At 37.5% G+C, this 25,127-nt stretch overlaps 1 protein-coding gene across 1 annotated transcript in view; it reads right to left on the bottom strand.

Annotated features, from left to right (window-relative positions):
• Nucleotides 1–25,127, bottom strand: part of LOC120865413 (ERO1-like protein beta) — a 71,864-nt gene that overhangs the window by 20,688 nt on the left and 26,049 nt on the right. Inside the window, exons 4-6 of the mRNA XM_040242690.1 lie at nt 19,694–19,735; nt 18,265–18,347; nt 4,889–4,962 (exon numbers count right to left, since the gene is read on the bottom strand). Coding sequence (XP_040098624.1) covers nt 4,889–4,962; nt 18,265–18,347; nt 19,694–19,735 — 199 coding nt within the window. The remainder of the gene's footprint in view (nt 1–4,888; nt 4,963–18,264; nt 18,348–19,693; nt 19,736–25,127) is intronic.

Genomic DNA, 25,127 nt, shown 5'->3' with positions numbered 1-25,127 from the left:
CAGGGCTACACAAAAGTTAGAGAAATACTGCACTTTCAAGTCATCTCCCAGTTAAAAGGTAGAGTGGTTAGCACACTTGTGACTGTCCTTGACCCAGGATTTATAATAACTTGAACTTAAGAAAGGAAAAATAACCTCTCTCTTTCTTTTGGACGCTCAGTGCTCTTTTAAGTAACATAACATCCCTTACCTTAATTAGAGGCATTAATTACTTCTCAAGTTTAAACCAAGACTAAAAAGATCTAACCAAATCATAACCTGTTTTAATATTTCATGTGTTTGCCCCCCTCCATGTATACAGCTACCTAAACACATACTTGAGACATGTTAGTACATATTATATTAAAAAAGATCTCTCTGTTACTCTCTGCTTGGATTTAAGAAGTAAATGGTACAATAACTTTGAGATTCAAATTTGATCACTCAGAGTTACACCATGTTCTAGTTAAAAAAAGAAGTTACAAATTTATTGTTAATGTTAATATATTATTTAACATATTAAGTGGTTAACATACTGGTTAGTAGGCACAACTTCAAGAACTTATTAGCACATTTAAAATTAAATAATGATTTCTATGTTGAAACCCAAATAAGTATTTACTAGATCTCTACTATTTGGACAATATTTTGAGAGAGATCTCTGGGGGATACAAAAGATAAAAGGAAAAATCATCTTAATTATTGAGGTTCATATTTTGGGTAGAAAAGGGAAGTACAGGTTTTCTTACCTATACAAAAATTATAATGACTATGCTTCACAAATCTAATAATACTTATAGGCTGAAGTGCTATGTATGTTGACACAGATGTATTCTTTTATTTATATGCTTCCTACTTTTTGGTGTCATGGTATTAATCAATAATATTAATATATAGTCACCTGACTTGAAATAAGACCAAATATGGTCATTAAAATATAATCCCTCTTAGTTTCATTACCTGTCAGTCAAAAATATTCACTGGCCATTCAATGACCATAGATTAAGATTATCCACAATCCTAAAGGGAAAAAAGAGCATCCTGACACATGTCTTCTGAGAACTACCTGGTATTTTTGTGATGCAGGAAGAGTACAAAGATAATTTCAACTTCCCATTAGTAAACGAGTGGTATCTCACAGATGATGGAAACATGATTTTAAAGAATACTGGCTCTATTTCTAGCACTAACATTATAAAGATACTCCACTATGTAAATTAAGGCATAGAAAACAGTTTGTTTGTAAATGGAAGAACAGAAACTGTCTAAAGACATTTCTTAATCAAGACTTAAGACTGATTAATTTTAAAATTTTTAATTAACAAATTAAAATTTAAATAATTAAGTTAATGAATTTTACAGTAAAATTTTAAAAGCTTTATAATAACTAATTTCTGTTAATTATTTTAAATTTCTTTGAGCCATTCTTAGTTCATCCTATAAAACTGAGTTATGTATATGAACTTAAATATTAAATTAATATCATAAATATATACTCATATACATATATGTCCATATGTATAAAGTACATGTGTGCACACACATAAGCCTACACTTACATAGAGTCATCTATGAATGTGCAGATTGAATTAGTATCACCCTTTTCACCCAATTAAACCAACTAAACAGTAAAGAAAAAAAACCTTGGATTCAGATATTAAAGTATATGGATTTAACGTATACTTCAAGGGAGTAGAAAGTCATATGAGCAAAATCAATTATACAGGTTTTAAAATTAAGTAAAACTTACATTCTTCATGTTCTTAATGTGTATTCCTTTAACTCAACCACAAGTTGTTTTAAAAAATTTAATACTTTTTCAAATCATGAAAAAGGTGGATTTTGTTAACCTACAGAAAGTGTTAGCAAACTAAGGCCCACAAGTCAAGTCTGGTCTGCTATGTATTTTTGTAAAGAAAGTTTTATGGGAACACAAGTCTTGTTCATTTGCCTACGTGCTGCTTTCACACTATTATGGCAGACTTGAGCAGTTACAATTGAGACCATGTAAACTATGGTCTATCTAATATATATAATATTTATGGTCTATCTAAAATATTTACTATCTGCCCATTTACAAAAGAAAAAGTCTGTCAACTCCTGACCTATACTGACAATAATTTCATGACATCCAGAATGAAGAACATATGTGGGAAAAAGCACACACAGGTTGAGGTCCCCTACAAAACACACCCATTCTTACTCCTGGGGTCACCTGTGACATGATGTTAACTAATTTGTTCCTAAACCATAATTTCTTTTCATTTGTACAACTATCGTTCATTCAGATAGTTCTCTTGGATCCCTAATAAATCCTCCCCTCAAAGAGTTTTCTCTTCTTCCTCCCTCTACAAACCTACTCCAAAGATATTCCTTCTTTTTGACTGTTCTAATAATTACCTAAGGATTCAAAGAATTTCTATTGAGTCTAAATATCTAATTCTGTAAATCTGTCAACTTGAACTAATATTTCTTCTTCCTCCTCAAGTACCCCTTTTATCTGATTGAATTTTCCTTTCACTGCTTTAATTTAGTATTAGTGTTTTGAGGCCACATTGCATTCTCTAGCTCTCCTGACCCAGTATCTCTTAAAATGTAACGGTTGCACAGGCCAACTTAATATGCAGGCTTTTTGCTTATGGACACAGATCAGAAATATTAGGTTACAGACTCAGGACTAAGCCCACAATCTTCTATCTCTGAAGCTACCCCAAACTGCAATTTACTATTAAAACATAATTTCCTCACTCAAGGAGAAACTATCATTTATAAAGCACCCAAGTAATTTTGATACACAGCCAGATTTAGAAATTCCTGTTTCAAGCAGTATTTTTAACATATCAATGAACCTGCTGAAAGGGGAAAAATAAAAAAGTAAAAATCTATCACATTATTTATGAACCAACTAGCACTTCCTTGTGGCTCAAAAGGTAAAGAATCTGCCTGCAATGCAGGAGATCTGGGTTTGATCCCTGGGTTGGGAAGATCCTCTGGAGAAGGGAATGGCAACCCACTCCAGAATTCTTGCCTGGAGAATCCCATGGACAGAGGAGCCTGGCGAGCTACAGTGTGTGGGTTCACAAAGAGTCGGACACGAACCAACTACTTCAATCAACAGGTATTTATTGGGAATGAACCATGGCCAGGCAGTGTTCTAGGCACTAGGGACACAGTTATGAACAAAAAGACAAAGTCCTTGCCCTCAAGTAGCTCACAGTCTAGCTGAAGACAGACAATAAACAGTTAAAAAATGTCTCACACATAGCTCTTAGTGCTCTGAGAGCAGGCAGCAGTGCACAGAGACAGGGAAAGTGGTTGCTATTTTATGACAGCAGGTTCTCTAATGAGGTGACATTTGAGCAGAAACCTGAGGCAAAGGAAGCAGCAAGCCATGCATAAAAAACAATAACAAAAAATAAATAAATAGAGGTAGGGAGAGCAGCCTACCTTAAACCACTAAATTATTTAAAAACCTATTATTTGATCTATAAGGATCGTCTTCCTTTCAAACAAGAACAAAGCCAAAAACAAATCAGCAGATAACAGGGGTGTTTGGCTATATTCCAATACACTGGGGTGAACATTCTTTAGATTTTTTGCTTTAATGATTTAGATTATTGAAATAACAATGATACCACAGCTTCTCTGATGGTATTTTAATTGTAGGTGAAAAATCTTTGGGACACACATGAACATTATTACCCAGAAGAAGTGGTAATCCAACTAGTAGCATGGTTTCACATGTTTAAGACCTACACAAACTATAAAAACTACCAGTTATTTTAATTATGTAATCCTAAAATTTTTTAAAGATGATTTTATGTAGGTAGCCATGTGAATGCTTACCCAGGTATAGTGACTTGCTTTGATGAAACCTTTGCCAATTCTAAATATCATAACAGGGGTATTTTATGAATTTGCCTATCACTATATCCAAAAAAACTTTGTTCAGATTTCTTAACAATTTCCTTGCTGAAACCATATAAACCATGGTAATAACACTCCCTCTCCCAGTGTCTCCTCACTTTACCATAATATTGGAGAAGTGCCCTGTAAGTATCCCATTACAGACTGGATTAACAGCACAATTCTACATATGAATCTTTAAAAAATTTTTAGAAAGCAGACCACTTTAGATGCTTTAAAAATTCAGAAGAACTTCTGCTGCCTGTTAATTATGTGTGCTTGAACCTCAAATCCTTTTCCACCTCAAAAAATATAACAATACCAAGGTAAAAGGTAAAGAGAGGCTGAATGAATTGTCCTAAGCCTATGCAACACAATTATTGGGAGTATTCTCCTGTGGACAAAAGATCTGGAGACACGTCAATTATCTTCTGCTGAAAGAAATGATAGTTACTATTGAACCGTGGCCTGGCTTTATTCCATTCCAAACAGGGCTGTGGGGATCAAGTTAGAATCCTCTCCAATATTGGAAGGTGTCTTTATGTTAGTTTGTTGAGACCTCCAACTAATTTCATTGTGAACATTTCTATAATATGGTCACAGACCTATAACTAAGTGGCTTGAATTAGAGGTCCATAGGAGATGGGGGTGTCACAATGGAAAGAAGACATGTGTGGGAATGAGATCTAGGATTGAATCCTGTCTCAGCCTCTTGCTACTCTGTGATCTTGGGCAAGTTTTTAGTCTTTTTGAGACTCAGTTTCCTCAGATATAAAATAATACACACCTATCAGTGTAGTTGTAAAGCTAAGAAATGATGAACTTAAGGCACTTAGTACAAGGCCTGGAACACCAGTTCTTAATAAATACTATTATGAATAATAAGATGCACATATAACATCCTGTGTATTATAGCTGTAACTTTGACTGTATTTTCACTGATTTAAGTATCTTAAAAGGGTTAAAGTTAAAATAATGTAATTACAACAGTTTATTTTATTACCATCAAGTTCACAAAAGTGATCCTGTGAATCATCATATCTTGCCCAGTCAATGAAAGCTTCTTTGCTTTGATTACTAGGGGAAGGAGGAATAAAAGAGAAAAAGGATTAAATTTGGAGTTGAAAAATTTGACACTGTATTCTAGTGTATTAAAAATGGATAATCTGAGATCACTTCTTCATTAATTAGATGGCATTACAAATTCAGTTAGTGGTCACATGAAGCAATGATTAAAACAAGTGATATGAAAGAGAGATTAATTTCCATGAGTGATTTTCATTTCTTAACTACATTAAAACTATTTTAGGCCTAGTTCAATGATAATTACTTAGACCAGAAAACTAATTTACAAATATGTATAAGATGCAATTAAACACAAAACTCAAGCTGGTCTTTTCAGTTGACTTAGAAACAAAGTAAATATGTATTATTTTTTCCTAAGTAGGAATTAAATTTACTTTCAAGATTCTTTTAATTTAAATTGCTTCTGTATTTATATTACACTCAAAAATACTAAAAAAAAATGCATTTCTAGGATCTTCCATCCAACATCCCTTAGTAACATCAATGTTACTTTTATCACACTGTATTATTCATTTTACACATTACCTCACATTTAGCAAAATCTATGACAAGATTTCTGGCCAGGAGAACTGATAAAGGAACAACTACACTCAAAATAAACCCTGACCTATATTTCCTTTAACCTATATTCAGACTTTCTCTATCTTAAATACACAGTGGCAGCCCTTATGAGAAGTATTATTACCCTTCTTTACTCACTACACAAAAAGAAAAAAAACAAGGCAAAAAAATTATGTACTAAGTATAAATCAGGTATTCCTAAACATGGTACTGTCATAGCCAATAATTTATTTTGCATTTGAGAAGCTGCTGCATAGCATAACCACTGCATGAAGTATATAAGGCTGCCTGCACTACAACCACTTTACCAATTAAAATCTCCAATTTAATTTACCATGGAATTTTCTCCTATGAGAATAAAGTTAAAAAAATTTATACCATAAGTGATTCAGTTGAAATATACGATGCCATAAAACAAGAATGCGTAAGTTCGAATTACAACTAAAATGATAACTATAGTCATGTTTAATCAAATAAGTCTTCTCCTGAAACTAGTAAGGAACAAAGCAATTTTTATATAAACACCTAATTTCTTATTAGCAATATGACTTAGAGGAACTTTTAGTACCTTTATTTGATGAGGTTTTCTAATTGTTTCATCTAACCCTTCCCTAAAGCCACAGTAGCAGAAAAGATAAGGAATGCTGCTGCTGCTAAGTCGCTTCAGTTGTGTCCAACTCTGTGCGACCCCATAGACGGCAGCCCACCAGGCTCCGCCATCCCTGGGATTCTCCAGACAAGAACACTGGAGTGGGTTGCCATTTCCTTCTCCAATGTATGAAAGTGAAAAGTGAAAGTGAAGTCGCTCAGTCGTGCCCGACTTTTAGCGACCCCATGGGCTGCAGCCCACCAGGCTCCTCCGTCCATGGGGTTTTCCAGGCAAGAGTACTGGAGTGGGGTGCCATTGCCTTCTCTGATGGAATGCTAATCTAATGCTAATAGAGCTGGCCCAGTCTGGTTTAAAAATGAGTTGGAAGGAAACTTAGAGATCATCTAGTCCAGCTTTTCTTTTTTTTAATTTTTATTTTGCTTTACAATACTGTATTGGTTTTGCCATACATTGACATGAATCAGCCACGGGTGTACATGAGTTCCCAATCCTGAACCCCCCTCCCACCCCCCACCCCATATCATCTCTCTGGATCATCCCTGTGCACCAGCCCCAAGCATCCTCTATCCTGTATCGAACATAGACTGGCGATTCGTTTCTCACATGATAGTATACATGTTTCAGTGCCATTCTCCCAAATCATCATAGTCCAGCTTTTCTAAAAAGTCAGTTTAAAGATCGATGCCACAGTACTTACAGAAGAATTTCTTGGGCTTAACCTAGGGCTTCCTATCAAGATGCTGCTGTGAGTTAAAGCAGTCATCTTTAAAGTGGGAAACGGGCAGGAAGGAATGGGATGGAGGGATTATACAGGGGCATGAAAAAACCTTGGGGAGTGCAAATATAATTATTTTGATTGCGCTGATTTTTGTGAGTGTACGCTTGTCAAAACATCACATTGTACATTTTGAATAGGTACAGTGTATTGCAATGGCACCCCACTCCAGTACTCCTGCCTGGAAAATCCCATGGATGGAGGAGCCTGGAAGGCTGCAGTCCATGGGGTCGCTGAGGGTCAGACATGACTGAGCGACTTCCCTTTCACTTTTCACTTTCATGCATTGGAGAAGGAAATGACAACTCACTCCAGTGTTCTTGCCTGGAGAATCCCAGGGACGGGGGAGCCTGGTGGGCTGCCGTCTCTGGGGTCACACAGAGTTGGACACGACTGAAGTGACTTAGCAGTGTATTGTATGTCAATTACACTTCTATAAAGCACGACTGGTTGTCAGAGAAGTTGTGGGATGAGGAATTCCTGTACAGTACTACTAGCAGCAATGTATTTTGGTACAGTCATTTTGGAAAGTCATTTGGCAGTTCTTAATTCCCTGGTGGCTCAGTGGCAAAAAAAAAAAAAAAAAAAAAGACTGCCACCCCAAAATGCAGGCAGTGCAGGTTCAAAGATACCTCCGTGGAAGGAAATGGCAATCTACTCCAGTAGTCTTGCCTGCGAAATGCCATGCACAGAGGAGCCTGGCAGGCTACAGTCTGTGGGGTCTCAAAAGGATTGGACTTAGTGACTAAACAATTCCCCCTGGAGGTATACTTCTCCACAGGAATGCATATAAATGTACCACCAAATAGCTACCTAAATGTTTTGTGAAATGGCCAAAACACCCAGCATATCATTCAACATAATGTTGCATAAAATAAGCCAGATACGGAAGAAGACACACTGTATTATTCCACTTATATAAGCTGGCAAAACTAATCTTTGCTAATATAACTAAAAATCATGGTTAACTCTGGAAAGTGATCATGGTTAGGAAAGCACATAAGGTGATCTGGGTGCAAGTATCTTGTTCTGGATGGTGGTTAATGGAGTTGGTTCACTCTGTAAAATTAAAATGACTTTTAGACTTGCATACTTTATTATATGTATGTTAACTTTAAAAGTTAAAAAAATTAGTAACTATGGTTCAACAACAAAAATCTCTAAGTGAAATCAAAAGACAAGCCCTAACATCCCACATAACCAACAAAGAAATATTATCAGATTATATGAAGAGTGCCTACCAATTAATTTAGAAATGTACCCTTTCCCCAAAGGAGAGAAAAATAGCAAAGAATATAAACAGGCCATTTACCTCAAAAATCTTATGATTACTTATGGCCCAGCCCCTGGATCACATCTCTATTTATATTTTCTCCTTGGTAATCTCACTCAGGTTTATGGTTTTTAAGTATCACATATTCACTGAATGACTCCCACATTTTCTCTCCAGTCCAGACCTCTCCGCTGAAACTGAGACTTGTACATCTGCCTGCTGGACATCACCACAGGCAGTTCAAACTTAACAAGTCCAAGGTTGAACTATTATTTCCCCTCAAACTTGCTCCTCTTGCAGATGCCCCCAGTGCAGCAAGCGGCGGCTTCATTTTCTTAGTTCTAAATCTTGTAATTTTTCACAGCTCCTATCTGTTTTCATATACTACATTCAATCCTTCAGCAAATACTATCAGCTCTACCTTCAAAATCTATTCTGAATCTGACCACCTCTGAATGTTTCCACTGCTATCAGTTCTGTTCAGTTGCTCAGTCCTGTCAGACTATTTGCACCCCATGGATTGCAGCATGCCAGGCTGCCGGGAGCCAGTGTGGAGAATCCCACCCATGGCAAAGGTCATGAGGAAGAGGCCTGACGGGCAAAGGCAAGATCAGGACTCAAGGGCCCCCTGAACTTGCTCAAGCATCTACCCCAAACCAGAATCTGTCTGTTTTATTATTTTATGTCTTTCACCAGCTCTTCTGACATTAGCAGGGGTCTGTCCCTGACCAAAAGAGTTAACATTGGGCTTTAGTTTCTAAATCTCCTGGGCATGAAAGGAGTGTTTCAAACCCTCTGTTAGCATTCTAGCTTACATGGCAGCTTTATCCAGACTCTTGCAACATTGCTGAGCCTATGCAATGCCTGCTGCCAAGTTCTCACATCCCTTATCCACTGTGTTCCTGGGAGTGCATATAGTCAGGATGTAGAAGAAGCAAGTAATAGCCTTAGCATTAGCAACATTAGACTTTGAGTTAGTAAGTTCTTTCTTTGCTGTAACCAGCTGAATCTTTGCTCCATAAAAATGTAACTGTGTACTTTTAAGGGTGACACAGGCTAAGAATTTAAGAAGAAACACTTTAAGGGAAAATCATTGTTCTGGTGTTCTGGCTGACCAACCTTTATCAAAAGGAGGTCATGGAATATCAACAGGCCTCCAGAATAAAAGATGATGTACAAAAAATAAGACTTTTGCAGGAAGGAACCTGATATCGATAAAAGTTATTACTGATGGAATGCTGAGTTGACTCTGCATTTTTCACCTTGCTGTATATATAACTCAGGGTATAAAAGCCCCAAGAAGAATAAAGTAATGGGCCTCGCTCGAAGAAGCTTGGTCACCCCGTGTCTCTTTCTTTATCTCTTTATCTATCTTTCTTCATTCACCGACGTCGTCCATCCTGAGGATATCCCTGGACTCTGCTGAGGCTGGACCCCGGCACCAGGCTTCCTGTCCGTCACTAATTCCCAGAGCTTCTCAAACTCATGACCACAGAGTCAGTGATGCCATCCAACAGTCTCATCCTCTGTTGTCCCTTTCTGCTGCCACCTTCAATCTTTCCCAGCACCAGGGTCTTTTCCAAGGAGTCAGTTCTTCACATTAGGTGGCTAGAGTATTGGAGTTTCAGCTTCAGCATCAGTTCTTCCAATGTATATTCAGGACCGATTTCCTTTAGGATGGACTGGTTGGATCTCTTTGCAGTCCAAGGGACTCAAGAGTCTTCTCCAACACCACAGTTCGAAAGCATCAGTTTTTCGGTACTCAGCTTTCTTTATAGTCCAACTCTCACATCCATACATGACTACTGGAAAAACAATAGCTTTGACTAGATGGACCTTTGTTGGCAAAGTAATGTCTCTGCTTTTTAATATGCTGCCTAGGTTGGTCATACCTATTTTCCCAAGGAGCAGGCATGTTTTAATTTCATGGCTGCCGTCACCATCTACAGTGATTTTGGAGCCCCCCAAAATAAAGTCTGTCACCGTTTCCACTGTTTCCCCAATTATTTGCCATGAAGTGATGGGACCAGATGCCATGATCTTTTCTGAATGTTGAGCTTTAAGCCAACTTTTTCACTCTCCTCTTTCACTTTCCTCAAGAGGCTCTTCTTCACTTTCTGCCATAAGGGTGGTATCATCTGAGTATCTGAGGTTATTGATATTTCTCATGGCAATCAGATTCCAGCTTGTGCTTCATCCAGCCTGGCATTTTGCATGATATACTCTGCATATAAGTTAAATAAGCAGGGTGACAATATACAACCTTGACGTACTCCTTTCCCTAATTGAAGTCTGTCTACTGTTCCATGTCCAGTTCTAACTGTTGCTTCCTGACCTGCATACAGATTTCTCAGGAGGCAGGTAAGGTGGTCTGGTATTCCCATCTCTTTAAAAATTCTCCAAAGTTTGTTGTGATCCACACAGTCAAGGCTTTGGTGTAGTCAATAAAGCAGAAATATGTTCTGGAACTCTCTTGCTTTTTCGATGATCCAACGGATGTTGGCAAGTTGATCTCTGGTTCCTAAGTTTTTTCTAAAACCATCTTGAACATCTGGAAGTTCTCAGTTCATGTATTGTTGAAGCTTCGCTTGGATAATTTTGAGCATTACTTTGCTAGTGTGTGAGATGAGTGCAATTGTGTAGTAGTTTGAGCATTCTTTGGCACTGCCTTTCCTTCGGAATTGGAATGAAACCTGAACTTTTCCAGTCCTTTGGCCACTGCTGAGTTTTCCAAATTTGCTGGCATATTGAGTGCAGCACTTTCACAGCATCATCTTTCAGGATTTGAAATAGCTCAACTGGAATTCCATCACCTCCACTAGCTTTGTTTGTGGTGATGCTTCCTGAGGCCCACTTGACTTCACATTCCAGGATGTCTGGCTCTTGGTGAGTGATCACACCATCATGGTTATCTGGGTCATGAAGATCTTTTTTGAATATTCTTCTGTGTATTCTTGCCACCTTTTCTTAATATCTTCTGCTTCTGTGAGGTCCATACCATTTCTGTCCTTTATTGTGCCCCATCTTTGCATGAAATGTTCCCTTGGTATCACTAATTTTCTTGAAGAGATCTCTAGTCCTTCCCATTCTATTGTTTTCCTCTATCTCTTTGCACTGATCATTGAGGAAGGCTTTCTTATCTCTCCGTGCTATTCTTTGGAATTCTACTTTCACATGGGTATATCTTTTCTTTCCTCCTTTGCCTTTCACTTCTCTTCTTTTCACAGCTATTTGTAAGGCCTCCTCAGACAACCATTTTGCCTTTTTGCATTTCTTTTTCTTGGGGATGGTCTTGATCCCTGCTTCCAATACAGTGTCATGAACCTCCGTCCTTAGTTCTTCAGGTACTCTGTCTATCACATCTAATCCCTTGACTCTATTTGTCACTTCCACTGTATAATCGGTTGGGATCTGGTTTAGGTCATACCTGGACGGTCTAGTGGTTTTCCACACTTTCTTCAATTTAAGTCTGAATTTGGCAATAAGGAGTTCATGATCTGAGCCACAGTCAACTCCTGGTCTCATTTTTGCTGACTATATAGAGCTCTCCATCTTCATCTGCAAAGAATATAATCAATCTGATTTTGGTATTGACCATCTGGTGATGTCCATTGTAGTCTTCTATTGTGTTGTTGGAAGAGGGTGTTTGCTATGACCAGTGCGTTCTCTTGGCAAAACTCTGTTACCCTTTGCCCTGCTTCATTTTGTACTTCAAGGTCAAACTTGCCTGTTACTACAGGTATTTCTTGATTTCCTACTTTTGCACTCCAGTCCCCTATAACTAAAAGGACATCTTTTTTGGGTGTTAGTTCTAGAAGGTCTTGTAAGTCTTTATAGAACTGTTCAACTTCAGCTTCTTCGGCATTAGTGGCTGGGGCAGAGATTTGGATTACTGTGATATTGAATGGCTTGCCATGGGAACAAACAGAGATCATTCTGTCATTTTTGAGACTGGACGCAAGTGCTGCACTTTGGACTCTTTTGTTGACTATGAGGGCTACTCCATTTCTTCTAAGGGATTCTTGTCCACAGTAGTAGATAGAATGGTCATCTGAGTTAAATTCACCCATTCCAGTCCATTTTAGTTCGCTGATTCCTAGAATGTTGACGTTCACTCTTGCCATCTCCTTTTTGACCACTTCCAATTTACCTTGATTCATGGACCTAACATTCCAGGTTCCTGTGCAGTATTGTTCTTTACAGCATCGGACTTTACGTCCATCACCTGTCACATCCACAACTAGGCGTTGTTTTTGCTTTGGCTCCATCTCCTCATTCTTTCTGGTGTTATTTCTCCACTCTTCTCCAGTAGTATATTGGGCACCTACCAACCTGGGGAGTTCATCTTTCAGTATCATATCTTTTTGCCTTTTCATACTGTTCATGGGGTTCTCAAGGCAAGAATACTTAAGTGGTTTGCCACTGCCTTCTCCAGTGGGCCACGTTTTGTCAGAACTCTCCATGATGACCCATCTGTCTTGGGTGGCCCACACAGCATGGCTCATAGTTTCACTGAGTTAGACAGGTTGTGGTCCATGTGATCAGTTTGATTAGTTTTCTGTGATTGCGGTTTTCATTCTGTCTACCCTCTGATGGATAAAGACACGAGGCTTATGGAAGCTTCCTGATGGGAGAGACTGACTGTGGGGTAAACTGGGTCTTTTTCTGCTGATGGGTCATGCTCAGTAAATCTGTAATCCAATTTTCTGTTGATGGGCGGGGCTGTGTTCCCTCCCTGTTGTTTGACCTGAGACCAAACTATGGTGGAGGTAATGAAGATAATGGCGACCTCCTTCAAAAGGTCCCATGCATGCAGTGCCACACTCAGTGCTCCTGACCCTGTAGCAGAATACCACCAACCCACACCTCCACCAGAGACTCCTGGACACTCATAAGCAAGTCTGGGTCAGTCTCTTGTGGGGCCTTTGCTCCTTTCTCCTGGGTTCAGGTACACACAAGATTTTGTTTGTGCCCTCCAAGAGTCTGTTTCCCCAGTCCAGTATAAAGTTCTGTAATCAAATCCCTTTGCTACACTCAATATGCCAGCAAATTTGGAAAACTTAGCAGGAGCCATGGGACTGGAAAAGGTCAGTTTTCATTCCAATCCCTAAGAAAGGCAATGCCAAAGAATGCTCAAACTACCACACAACTGCACTCATCTCACACGCTAGTAAAGTAATACTCAAATTCTCCAAGTCAGGCTTCAACAGCTCATGAACCATGAACTTCCAGATGTTCAAGCTGGTTTTAGAAAAGGCAGAGGAACCAGAGATCAACTTGCCAACATCCGCTGGATCACTGAAAAAGCAAGAGAGTTCCAGGAAAGCATCTATCTCTACTTTATTGACTACACCAAAGCCTCTGACTGTGTGGATCACAACAAACTGTGGAAAATTCTGAACGAGATGGGAATACCAGACCACCTTACCTTCCTCCTAAGAAAATGTGTATGCAGGTCAGGAAGCAACAGTTAGAACTGGACATGGAACAACAGACTGGTTTCAAATAGGAAAAGAAGTATGCCAAGGCTATATATTGTCACCCTGCTTATTTAACTTATATGCAGAGTACATCATGAGAAACGCTGGGCTGGATGACGCACAAGCTGGAATCAAGATTGCTGGGAGAAATATCAATAATCTCAAATATGTAGATGACACCACCCTTATGGCAGAAAGCAAAGAAGAAATAAAGAGCTTCTTGAGGAAAGTGAAAGAGGAGGTGAAAAAGTTGGCTTAAAGGTCAACATTCAGAAAACTAAGATCATGGCATCTGGTCCCACCACTTCATGGAAAATAGGTGGGGAAACAGTGTAAAAAGTGGCAGACTTTTTGGGGGGGCTCCAAAATCACTGCAGATGGTGACTGCAGCCATGAAATTAAAAGATGCTTACTCCTTGGAAGAAAAGTTATGACCAACCTAGACAGCATATTCAAAAGCAGAGACATTACTTTGTCAACAAAGGTCCATCTAGTCAAGGCTATGGTTTTTCCAGTAGTCATGTATGGATGTGAGAGTTGGACTATAAAGAGGGCTGAGTGCCGAAGAATTAATGTGTTTGAACTGTGGTGTTGGAGAAGACTCTTGGGAGCCCTTGGAGAGCAGGGAGAGCCAACCAGTCCATCCTAAGGAAATCAGTCCTGAATATTCATTGGAAGGACTGATGTTGAAACTGAAACTCCACTACTTTGGCCACCTGATGTGAAGAACTGACTCATCTGAAAAGATCCTGATGCTCGGAAAGATTGAAGGTGGGAAGAGAAGGGGATGAGAGAAGATGAGATGGTTGGATGGCATGACTGGCTCAATGGACATTCAGTTCAGTTCAATTCAGTCGCTCAGTTGTGTCCGACTCTTTGCGACCCCATGAATTGCAGCACGCCAGGCCTCCCTGTCCATCACCAACTCCCGGAGTTCACTCAGACTCACGTCCATCGAGTCCGTGATGCCATCCAGCCATCTCATCCTCTGTTGTCCCCTTCTCCTCCTGCCCCCAGTCCCTCCCAGCATCAGAGTCTTTTCCAATGAGTTAACTCTTCGCATGAGGTGGCCAAAGTACTGGAGCTTCAGCTTGAGCATCATTCCTTCCAAAGAAATCCCAGGGTTGATCTCCTTCAGAATGGACTGGTTGGATCTCCTTGCAGTCCAAGGGACTCTCAAGAGTCTTCTCTAACACCACAGTTCAAAAAGCATCAATTCTTCAGCACTCAGCCTTCTTCACAGTCCAACTCTCACATCCATACATGACCACTGGAAAAACCATAGCCTTGACTAGACGGACCTTAGTCGGCAAAGTAATGTCTCTGCTTTTGAATATGCTATCTAGGTTGGTCATAACTTTTCTTCCAAGGAGTAAGCGTCTTTTAAATTTCATGGCTGCAGTCACCATCTGCAGTGATTTGGGAGCCCAAAGAAATAAAGTCTGACACTGTTTCTACTGTTTCCCCATCTATTTCCCAAGAAGTGATGGGACCAGATGCCATGATCTTCGTTTTCTGAATGTTGAGCTTTAAGCCAACTTTTTCACTCTCCTCTTTCACTTTCATCAAGAGGCCCTTTAGTTCTTCTTCACTTTCTGCCATAAGAGTGGTGTCATCTGCATATCTGAGTTGATTGATATTTCTCCCAGCAATCTTGATTCCAGCTTGTGTTTCTTCCTGTCCAGCGTTTCTCGTGATGTACTCTGCATATAAGTTAAATAAGCAGGGATAGTTTGAGTAAACTCTGGGAGTTGGTGATAGATAGGGAGGCTTGGCGTGCTGCAGTCTATGGGGTCGCAAAGAGTCAGACACGACTGAGTGACTGAACTGACTGAACTGATTCAAATCCCACTGCTCTCCAAAGTCAAATTCCCTGGGGGTTCTACTGCTATCACTCCAGTCTAAACTGAACCACCATCATGTTTTAGAAGGATAATACTACAACTATACAACCAGGATTCCACAGACCTGGCTCCGCCAAACCGAGTCTCTCAAAATCCTCCAGTAATTTTTCATTCCACTTAGTTTGAAATCAATAGTCATAGTTAAGTGTCTTCTAGACTCTATGAGATCTCCACCCTACACTGCCCTTGGCACTCCTCCCCCAGCACCTTTTGATCTTCTCTTCTACTATTTTGTTCTTGTTCACTGTACTCTAGCCACACTGGCCATGTGATTCCTTAAGAAGTAAAGGCACACTCCAACCTCAGGGCCTTTTACTAAACATTATGCATGCCTGGAGTAATCAAACCCTCCCCCCCACCCCCACCCCCACCCCCGCCACCCATCAACCCCAACACCACCACTCCCTCCCCTGCAGCCATATTATCATGACTCATGCCTTCAAGAGCACTTTGCCTGTTATCACTCTGGTCTTCTTGGACTATTTATTTATTTATCTATTGTTGCACCTCAAGGCATGTGGGATCTTAGTTCCCTGACCAGGGATCAAAAGTGGGCTCCCTGTGTTGGAAGGCAGAGTCTTAACCACTGGACCACCAATTTAAAACAGTGCAAGCACCTTTACTCCAAGGCCTCTCTCACAGTCTTCCCTGCATTATTTTTCTCCCTGGCACTCACCATCATCTGACTTACTTCTCATTGACTTTACTTGTTTTAAGCTGCACATGGGCAGGAATCTGTTTCTCATGTACACTGCTATATCCCTAGGATAGTGCCTGGCAGTCATTTGTTGAACGAATAAGAAACCCGAATGCCCAATAAACAGAGGGAAAAATGCCCAAACTCACTGGTAATCAACAAAATATAAATTAAACAAAAATGAGATACTATTTCACAGTTAAACATTATAAATTTTTGTCAAAGATGTGGACAACAAAACAAGTTCTTGGTGTTGGTGTTCAAGTTCAACACACAGCCACACAAGTATTTTAGAAAGCCATTAGGCAATATCAAGAACAGCTAAGCCACTATATGCCAATAAACAAACAAACAAAAAATACCAGCTGTAAGAGGGCAATCCTAAGATTCAACAATTTCACTTCTGGTGTATATAAAAAAAATTATCAAGGATGCTCAAAGTGGCATAATTTGTAAAAGTAAAAAATGTTCATCAGTAGGGGAATACCATATTTTACTTGTCTATTTCCCACTGATGAACACTGGGCTTCCCTGACAGCTCAGTTGGTAAAGAATCCACCTGCAATGCAGGGGACCCCAGTTCGATTCCTGGGTCAGGAAGATCCCCTGGAGAAAGGATAGGCTATCCACTCCAGTATCCTGGCCTAGAGAATTCTATGGACTGTAGACAGTCCCTGGGGTCCCAAGAGTTGGACATGACTGAGCGACTTTCACTTTATATGATGAAAACCATTCATCAGCTAAAAGAACGAGGCAAATCTCTTAGTTTTAACATGGATATATCTAGAAAGCAAAATGTGCAATGTAAAAAGAAAGTTTCAGAATATTATTTAACACATATAATTTACATAAAGGAAAAATAAAATCTTCTACACAAACTACATCTACGTATCCACATATAGTTTATATTATAAACTAAAAACAAAAATATGGACTAGATATACACTAAATTTACTTATAAGAAAAAACGGAAGAAAAGAAGGACTGAGGAAGAAACAAATGGAATTTCAAATTTGTCTTTGACATTTTTCTCAAAAACATGGTAGATAATGTTAACACTTATTCATTTGGAGTAGTGAATATATGAGTGTTTATTATACCATCATTTCTAATTTTCTACATTAGAATTTTCATCAGTAAATCAGATACATAAAACTGCTAACTTTATTAAGTCTTTAACATTTATAGTACACAACTACATATCTATACAAGAAAAATAAAAAGAATTTCTATAATACTGCCTTCTGCTCAGTTATTTTATACTGCATTATCTGAGCCCATTTACAAATTATTTATGTTGGCCTTCAAAAGCAGGTTTGTACTTAGAGCAAATAAAGAAAAGTCAACAGAAAAAAAAATTTATGCATTGTAACAGTTATGTTAATAGAAACCTTTAATAGTCAAAATGCAACATATAGATTGAATTATCATTTTTAATTGGAGGATAAATATAATATTGTGATGATATCTGCCATACATCAACATGAATCAGTCACAGGTATACGTATGTCCCCTCCCTCTTAGACTTCCCTCCCCATCCCCACCCCTCCAGGTTGTCACAGAGCACTGGCTTTAGGAATACAGCAAATTCCCACTGTCCATCTATTTTACATATGGTAATATGTATGTTTCAGTGCTACTCTCTTAAATCATCTCACCCTCTCCTTCCTGCAACGAATTACTGTTTAAAAAAAACTTAGAGATTCAAGTTTCTTTTTCTATAATAATCAGAAAGAATGACCCATAAACCCTGTTAACTGAGAAACTGCCTGAATTTTTCATTTTTCATAGTCATTACTGATGGTAGAAATTTAAGAACAAATTAGACAGGAAGAAGGAAAGCTATCATGGAATTTAGGATAAAGAATAACTTCTTTCAAAAATTAGTTGAAACTAGTGTTTAATCAAAATCACAAGAAAAAAATCAAAGATTTCTAATGCAAATAAATTAAACAAGAGAATATTTTCTTAACACTACTAAAATAAAATTTACCTTAATGTGCTGTTAATTGCTCCCAGTTTACTAGCTTGCTCACAGTCTTCTAATTCTTTGGTATTATTTGCCACTTTTGAGTACTGAAAGGAAGTTCATAGTAAGTAAGTTTAGTGACAATTATTACCTTTATTTCATTTTCCACTGGCAGAAGAGTCAATTTGTCAATGATAATATATACTAAATATAGATACATCCTATCATCAAAATCCCTAACACAGAGAAGAAATACAAATGAAAATATGTCACAAATTTCCACCTAATAAGTAAGCAAAGACATTTAAAATGTAGCAATTTGCATTGGTATGTTGGTGATGATGTGAACTGAGAAGACTCTCTTGAGAAAGTAACTTAATATTTATGTAGAGCTGCAAATATGAATAAATCCTTGAGCCAGCAGTCCTACTGCTGAATCTATATCCAGAGCAACATTTAAAAACAAGAATCACTCTAGAAAGTTATTTGGTACTCTCTCATAATGTTGAGACAGGCATACCCTTTGGCCCAGCAATCTTACTTCTAAATATAGACCTAAAGAAACTCTTACATATGTGCACATTTCGACGAAAGACAAAGATGCCAGTGCGTCATTGTTTGTAATAGCAAAAACCTGAAAACAATTGAAATGTCTATCAACAGAGGAATGGCTAGTCACACAATTATACAAATATCTATACAACTGAGTATTCTACAACTATTAAAATTAACAAAATCTACATATATCAGCAGAGACAAAATGTTAAAAGCCAATACTGAGTAAAACTATTAAGCAAAAAATGTTTTTAACTTGAAGAAACACAAAATATAAATTTATTTTAAAGTTTTAAAAATTTCAAGTAAAAGTTCTATACATTACTTGTAGACACATGTATAATACAACATAAAAAGTATCACAGAAGGATACATGACAACTTCAGCAAAGTGGCTAGCTCTAAGGAGGGGGAAAATATTATTATATAATGGGACTGGGTCAGAGTTCAGAAGGAATTTCAATTATCTTTATATTATTTATGTTAGATCTGAAACAAAAATAAATTAAAAAGGGTGAGCACAAAAGACTGCAAATGGTAGAGAGTATAAGAACAAAATGGAGAGCAAATGCATTAGGAAGCAGAGAGACAGGGTATGAAAAAGAGGAGTAAAAACACCTGCCTGATTAGGTAAACTGACACTGTAGTTATGTTTTATAGTTCTTCTAGAAGTTCTAGAAACAGAACTAAAGTATTTCAAAAGAAGCTATATAATTTAATTGTAAGAATATATTACACCTCATGACTTGCTACAAAATTAGGGATTTGGGATTTTCAGGCAAAAACGTGTCCGTTCTCAGCTAACCATATTATGGTTCTCTTTTGCAACCGCATCAAGCAAGTAAGGGGCAAGTTTCACTACGTAAAGCAGAAATATTTAATGAAGAAAAGTGACTTACCTTATTAGAATTCCCAGCTTTAATTCCAACTGGAATTTTACTCTTAAAAGAACAACAATAAAAATTTAGAAAATGATCTTTATATTTCTCGAGATTTTTTTCACAAATTATTAATGCCATTATCCTAATTCAAAGACTGTTTTAGTCCATGAGGAGAAAATATACATTCATTCAAATTTTATTTTCACACTACCTCTTGAGATGAAAGGTAAAGAACTACCCCAATGTACAGGCTTGTAAATCACAGTACAGAAAACTGAAAGACAAAGGTTGTCATAATCAGCTCTAATAACTCTCAATGTAGTAAATAATAGTTTATATAATTTTTAGGTTCAAAAAGACCCTAGCAAAATCACTTTTTCCATAAACTTTCTTTCCACAGAAATATTCAATTAAAAGTTTTACTCAAAGTTGACATTTACAGTTTAGATAATTTTGAATTAATATTAAAAAGCAAGAGTAAGTTCTTTGACAGAACTGTGGTTGGCAAGGAGGAGGGTGTGGGAGAGGGAAGGATTGGGAGTTTTGGGTTAGGAGGTACAAACTACTGTATGTAGGATGGATAACAACAAGGCCCTACTATATAGCACAGGGAACTAAATTCAGCATCCTGTGAAAAAACAAAATGGGAAAAAATATAAAAAAGTATTATAAGTATAACTGAGTAACTTTGCCATACAGCAGAAATTATCAACATTGTGGACATGACATAATGTCTAAACAACAAAATCAACCACACTTCAATAATTTTTTTTTTAAAGAGTAAGCTCTTTGGTTCATGATTAACCTAAGGTTTACCAATGTAAGAAGTGCATCAGTTCTTACTATATACAGTAAGAACTGTATATAGGTCTACCTTTTCTGTAAAACCAATAATTCATCTCAAGCATAAATCTATGAATTATTACAACTGGTTTATCAAACACAATCTTAAATAAAAATCATATCTGAAAGCAGACAGTCTCGGGCTGATCCTCAGATCATACCAGGGGACTGATTTCCAACATCTGAATCTATGGATTATCAAATTAATAGCAAATTACCTATTAAAACTTTTTCACGTTTCCAACTTAATCAAATTTTCAGAATAAACATTTTTTTGTCAGGCTGAAGAATGTAAGTAACAAAAATGATAAGAAAATTTTCCCCAATGAACAAAGAGATCATGTAGTTAAAACATTAATCGCTGCCAATACTTTATAATTTCAATGTTTTTAGCACCATGACAGAGGGCAGAAGAGAGAAAACTATAAAACTCAAGCCAAATGTAACAGTTACAGTTATAAGACCCTGAATTTAAAGTATGGAATACTTATCAAAAGTGCCCTCTCACTGTTGTCTTCTAACTCACATAATAAGCTAAAATAAAAGTGTACTTGCAGCTTTTTAAAAGGTTTGATGCTAAATGCAGTAACTTGTGACTTAAGCGAATCTTAATACAGGCTATTGAGAAATATTTGGATAGGCACTAGAGATGATAGTCATGTATAACATAAAAATCACAAAAGAGAATTATTAAAAGCAATGACAAAGGTAAAGCTAATAACTAAAATCAAACATGATATAAACCTGGCCATTGCCACTAACAATAAGAAGCAATCTGCAAATTACAAAATTAAGTGAGCCTCGCAATTAAATTAGACTTCAAATTATAGAATGCAAATTGTAACTCTGTATCATGACAAGTTCAGATTCAATATGAAATGCTACTAAATTCTCCCTCAAAGAGAGAGAAATACAGATATCCTCACATTAGTTAAAAGAACCAACATAAAGGGATAGTTTTTTATCTCCAGAAAGAAATGAAAGAAGATGGCATTGGGAAGGGAAGAGACAAATTTTTAAATACTTGTGTTAGATTTCTTATGTTGGGGATTTACATGCAAATAAACACTTTCACTTATTTTTGTTAGAAATTTAAGACTACAAGACAGAGAAGGAGAAACACTGTATGACATCCCTTATATGTGGAATCTAAAAAGAAATGATACAAATGAACTTACGAAAAAGAAAGACTCACAGACTTAAGAGAACGAACTTATGGGGGATAGGGCGGAGGGAAGAGATAGGGAGTTTGGGCTGGACATGTATACACTGCTATATTTAGAATGGATAACCAACAAGGACCTACTGTACAGCACATGGAACTCTGTTCAATGTTATGTGGCAGCCTGGATGGGAGGGGTGTTTGGAAGAGAATGGATACATGTATATGTATGGCCGAGTCTCTTCACTGTTCACCTGCAACTATCACACCATTGTTAATTGGCTTTACCCCAGTACAAAATAAAAAGTTAAAAAAAAAATTAAGACTACAGAGGATAATCTACTGTAGACAATAACAAACTGATATTTTAACATAAAAACAACTTAGAAGCACATACTGTGCAAAGTAACTCTTACAGCTCAGCAATAAAATGGCAACTCAATTAAAAAATGGGCAAAGTATTTGAACAGACATGCTTTTGATGAATATATACAAATGGCTAATAAGCACCTGAAAAGATACCTGATATCAGGGAAATGCAAATCAAAAGCAAAATGAGATGCCATTTGTAAGGACAGCTAAAATAAAACATACTACAGAGGACTTCCCTGGTGGCACAGTGGATAGCAATCTGCCTGCCAAAGCAGCAGACATGGGTTCAATTCCTGGTCCAGGAAGATTCCACCTGCTTCCACATGCTGCAGAGCAACTAAGCCCATAGGCCACAACTACTGAGCCTGTGTGCCGCAACCACTGAAGCCCGCACACCTAGAGCCTGTGCTCCCCAACAAGAGAAGTCATGGATTCTAAGCCCTTGCACCACAATGAAGGATAGCTCCCACTTGCCGCAACTAGAGAAAGCCCACACCAAAAAAAAAAAAAAAGCAATGATAAGACAGCAATAAGTGTTGACAAGTATGTAGAGAAACTGGAACCATCATACATTGCTAGAGTCCATATAAAATGATGCAGCCACAATGGTTAACAGTTTGGCAATTCCTCAAGAGTTAAAGTTACTATATGATCTAGCAATTTCACTCCAAAGTATACTTAGGAGAATTGAAAAACATGTACACACAAATATCTGTGCCTGGATATTTATTCATTATTCATAGTAGCCAAAAAGTGGAAACAATCCAAATGTCCATCAACTGATAAATAAACAAGATGAGGTATAGCCATACAGTGGAATACTACTCGGCAATGGGATGAAGTACTGATACACGATAGCATGGATGGACCTTCAAAACATTATGCTAAGCAAAAGAAATCAGTCACAAATGGGCACATACTGTATGATTTTATTTACATGAAGTGTCCATAATAGGCAAATTCATAGAGACAGAATGGATTAGTGGTTTCAGCAGGAGAGAGTAGGAAACAGGGAATGACTGTTCATGGGTAGGGGTTTCTTTCTGGGGTAGTAAAATGTATTACAACTAGATAGTGATGACTGTTGTGCAATTCTGTAATATACTAAAACTCACTGAATTGTGTACTTTAGAACGAGTGAATTCTATGGTAGGGCAATTATGTCTGAATAAAGCTGTTATTAAAAATCATCATGATAGTAATGATATTAAATTAAAATAATAATTCAAGTCCATATTGACATAAACATACAATAAATAAAGGAAAAGCTCTTTATGCAGTAAAATGTCAACTAATGTAGAAGAAATGGAATCAGAAAAATCACAAATGGACAATCATCATATAAATAATTAATTCAGGCAAGAATCATGAGTGGATGTAAATCCATGATGGTAGAAACACGATAAAAAACCGGATGTTTTCACAGTTTCAAGAAATATTTCCCCAGTTTACAATGAAGAAATACGGCCCATACAAGCCTAATCATGTAATCGTGATGATGTAATTTGCCTCCCAATAGGACACTGAGAAGGACACAACATCCCTTCTATGGGGGTACTGTCCAAAGTGCATGACCTGAACGCAATCATCAGAAAAGGCCAGAAAAACCCAAAATAAGAGGTAGTCTCAAAATAACTAGTGTATTTTAAGGAAAGAAGGAAGGGAAAAAGGAAAGGAGGAAGGGAAAGGGTTTGTTAAAGAGACAACAAAAGAGAAAGGAACACTGAAGGAGTATTCCAGATTAAAGAAGACTAAAGAGATATGACATCCAAATGCAAGGTATGATTCTGGGTCAGAAACTTAGTTGTTGTTGCTATTTCTGTAAAAGCACATTATTAAGTCAGCTGGTGATCTGTGATTAAAGTCTACAGACATTAATATTATATAAATATTAATTTCCTGATTTTGTTAATTACACTGTGGTTAACAATCTCATTGTTTTTTTTTAATAATCTCGTTCTTAAAGAAATGTACACTGAAGTATTTAAGGATAAAAGATCATGTTGGTAACATATCTAAATGGTTCAAAATATAATAATATTAATATACACATATAGATGGAAGAAGAGCAAACTTGATCAACATTTAACATTTGGGGAAATATGGATAAAAAGGAAATGGGAATTGTTTGTACTATTCTTGCAACTTTTCTGTAGGTCTGAAATTATTTCAAACTGAAAAGTTAAAACATTTTATTCTTAAAGGAAAACGTAAATAATTAAAAAAAAAATTTTCCCTTTAGAAAGGACATTGGTTCAGATGTTTTTTTCCTGTTTGTAAGGTAAAAACTAGACTAACTGATTTTAGGTAATAGAACAAAAAAAGTAAAATGAAAATACAAAGTGAAAGTGAAGTCACTCAGTCGTGTCCGACTCTTAGCAACCCCATGGACTGCAGCCTACCAGGCTCCTCCGTCCATGGGATTTTCCAGGCAAGAGTACTGGAGTGCGGTGCCATTGCCTTCTCCGAAAATACAGCTTATAACTAATTACTGTCAAAAGTGAAAGTGAAGTCGCTCAGTCGTGTCCAACTCTTTGCGACCCCTATGGACTGTAGCCTGCCAGGCTCCTCTGTCCATGGGATTTTCCCGGCAAGAAACTGTCAAAGAGGAATATAATTAATAATGCTAGATGTCAAAAAATAAAGTCTGAAATGTAGAATTCTCCTACTAATAAGTACAGCCCTTTTTCCTCCCAATGTAACGAGACCAAGTGAAGATCTAATTCCAAGCTTTGAATTTTCCAACTTTTTGCACTCTAATTCCCACTTTAAATTTGAAATTTAAGGTCCAGTAGTATTTTCTTTGCCCACGAAACAAGATGCAGATTCAATAAAGCATGAAGTAACAGCTAACTGTAGATCTTGCCCTAGAATAGGCCTCCATTTTAGAATCAGACTCTAGTTCTACATCCAGTCACCAACATCACTGGATACATGAGTGTACTTGGTGGCAAGTACAGACTAAATCTTCCATAACCTGGTTAAAAAGAAGAAAGTTGAGGGTATATGAATCTGATGCCAAGTCCAAATGCTTTGATATAAGCCTAAAATGTAAGTTCCTTCTTATCTAAAAGC

This window comes from Oryx dammah, unplaced genomic scaffold (genome assembly GCF_014754425.2).
Source record: "Oryx dammah isolate SB20612 unplaced genomic scaffold, SCBI_Odam_1.1 HiC_scaffold_6, whole genome shotgun sequence".
Lineage (NCBI taxonomy): Eukaryota > Metazoa > Chordata > Mammalia > Artiodactyla > Bovidae > Oryx > Oryx dammah.
Note: the sequence above shows the minus strand (reverse complement) of the source record. Positions and strands in the feature narration are given on the sequence as shown.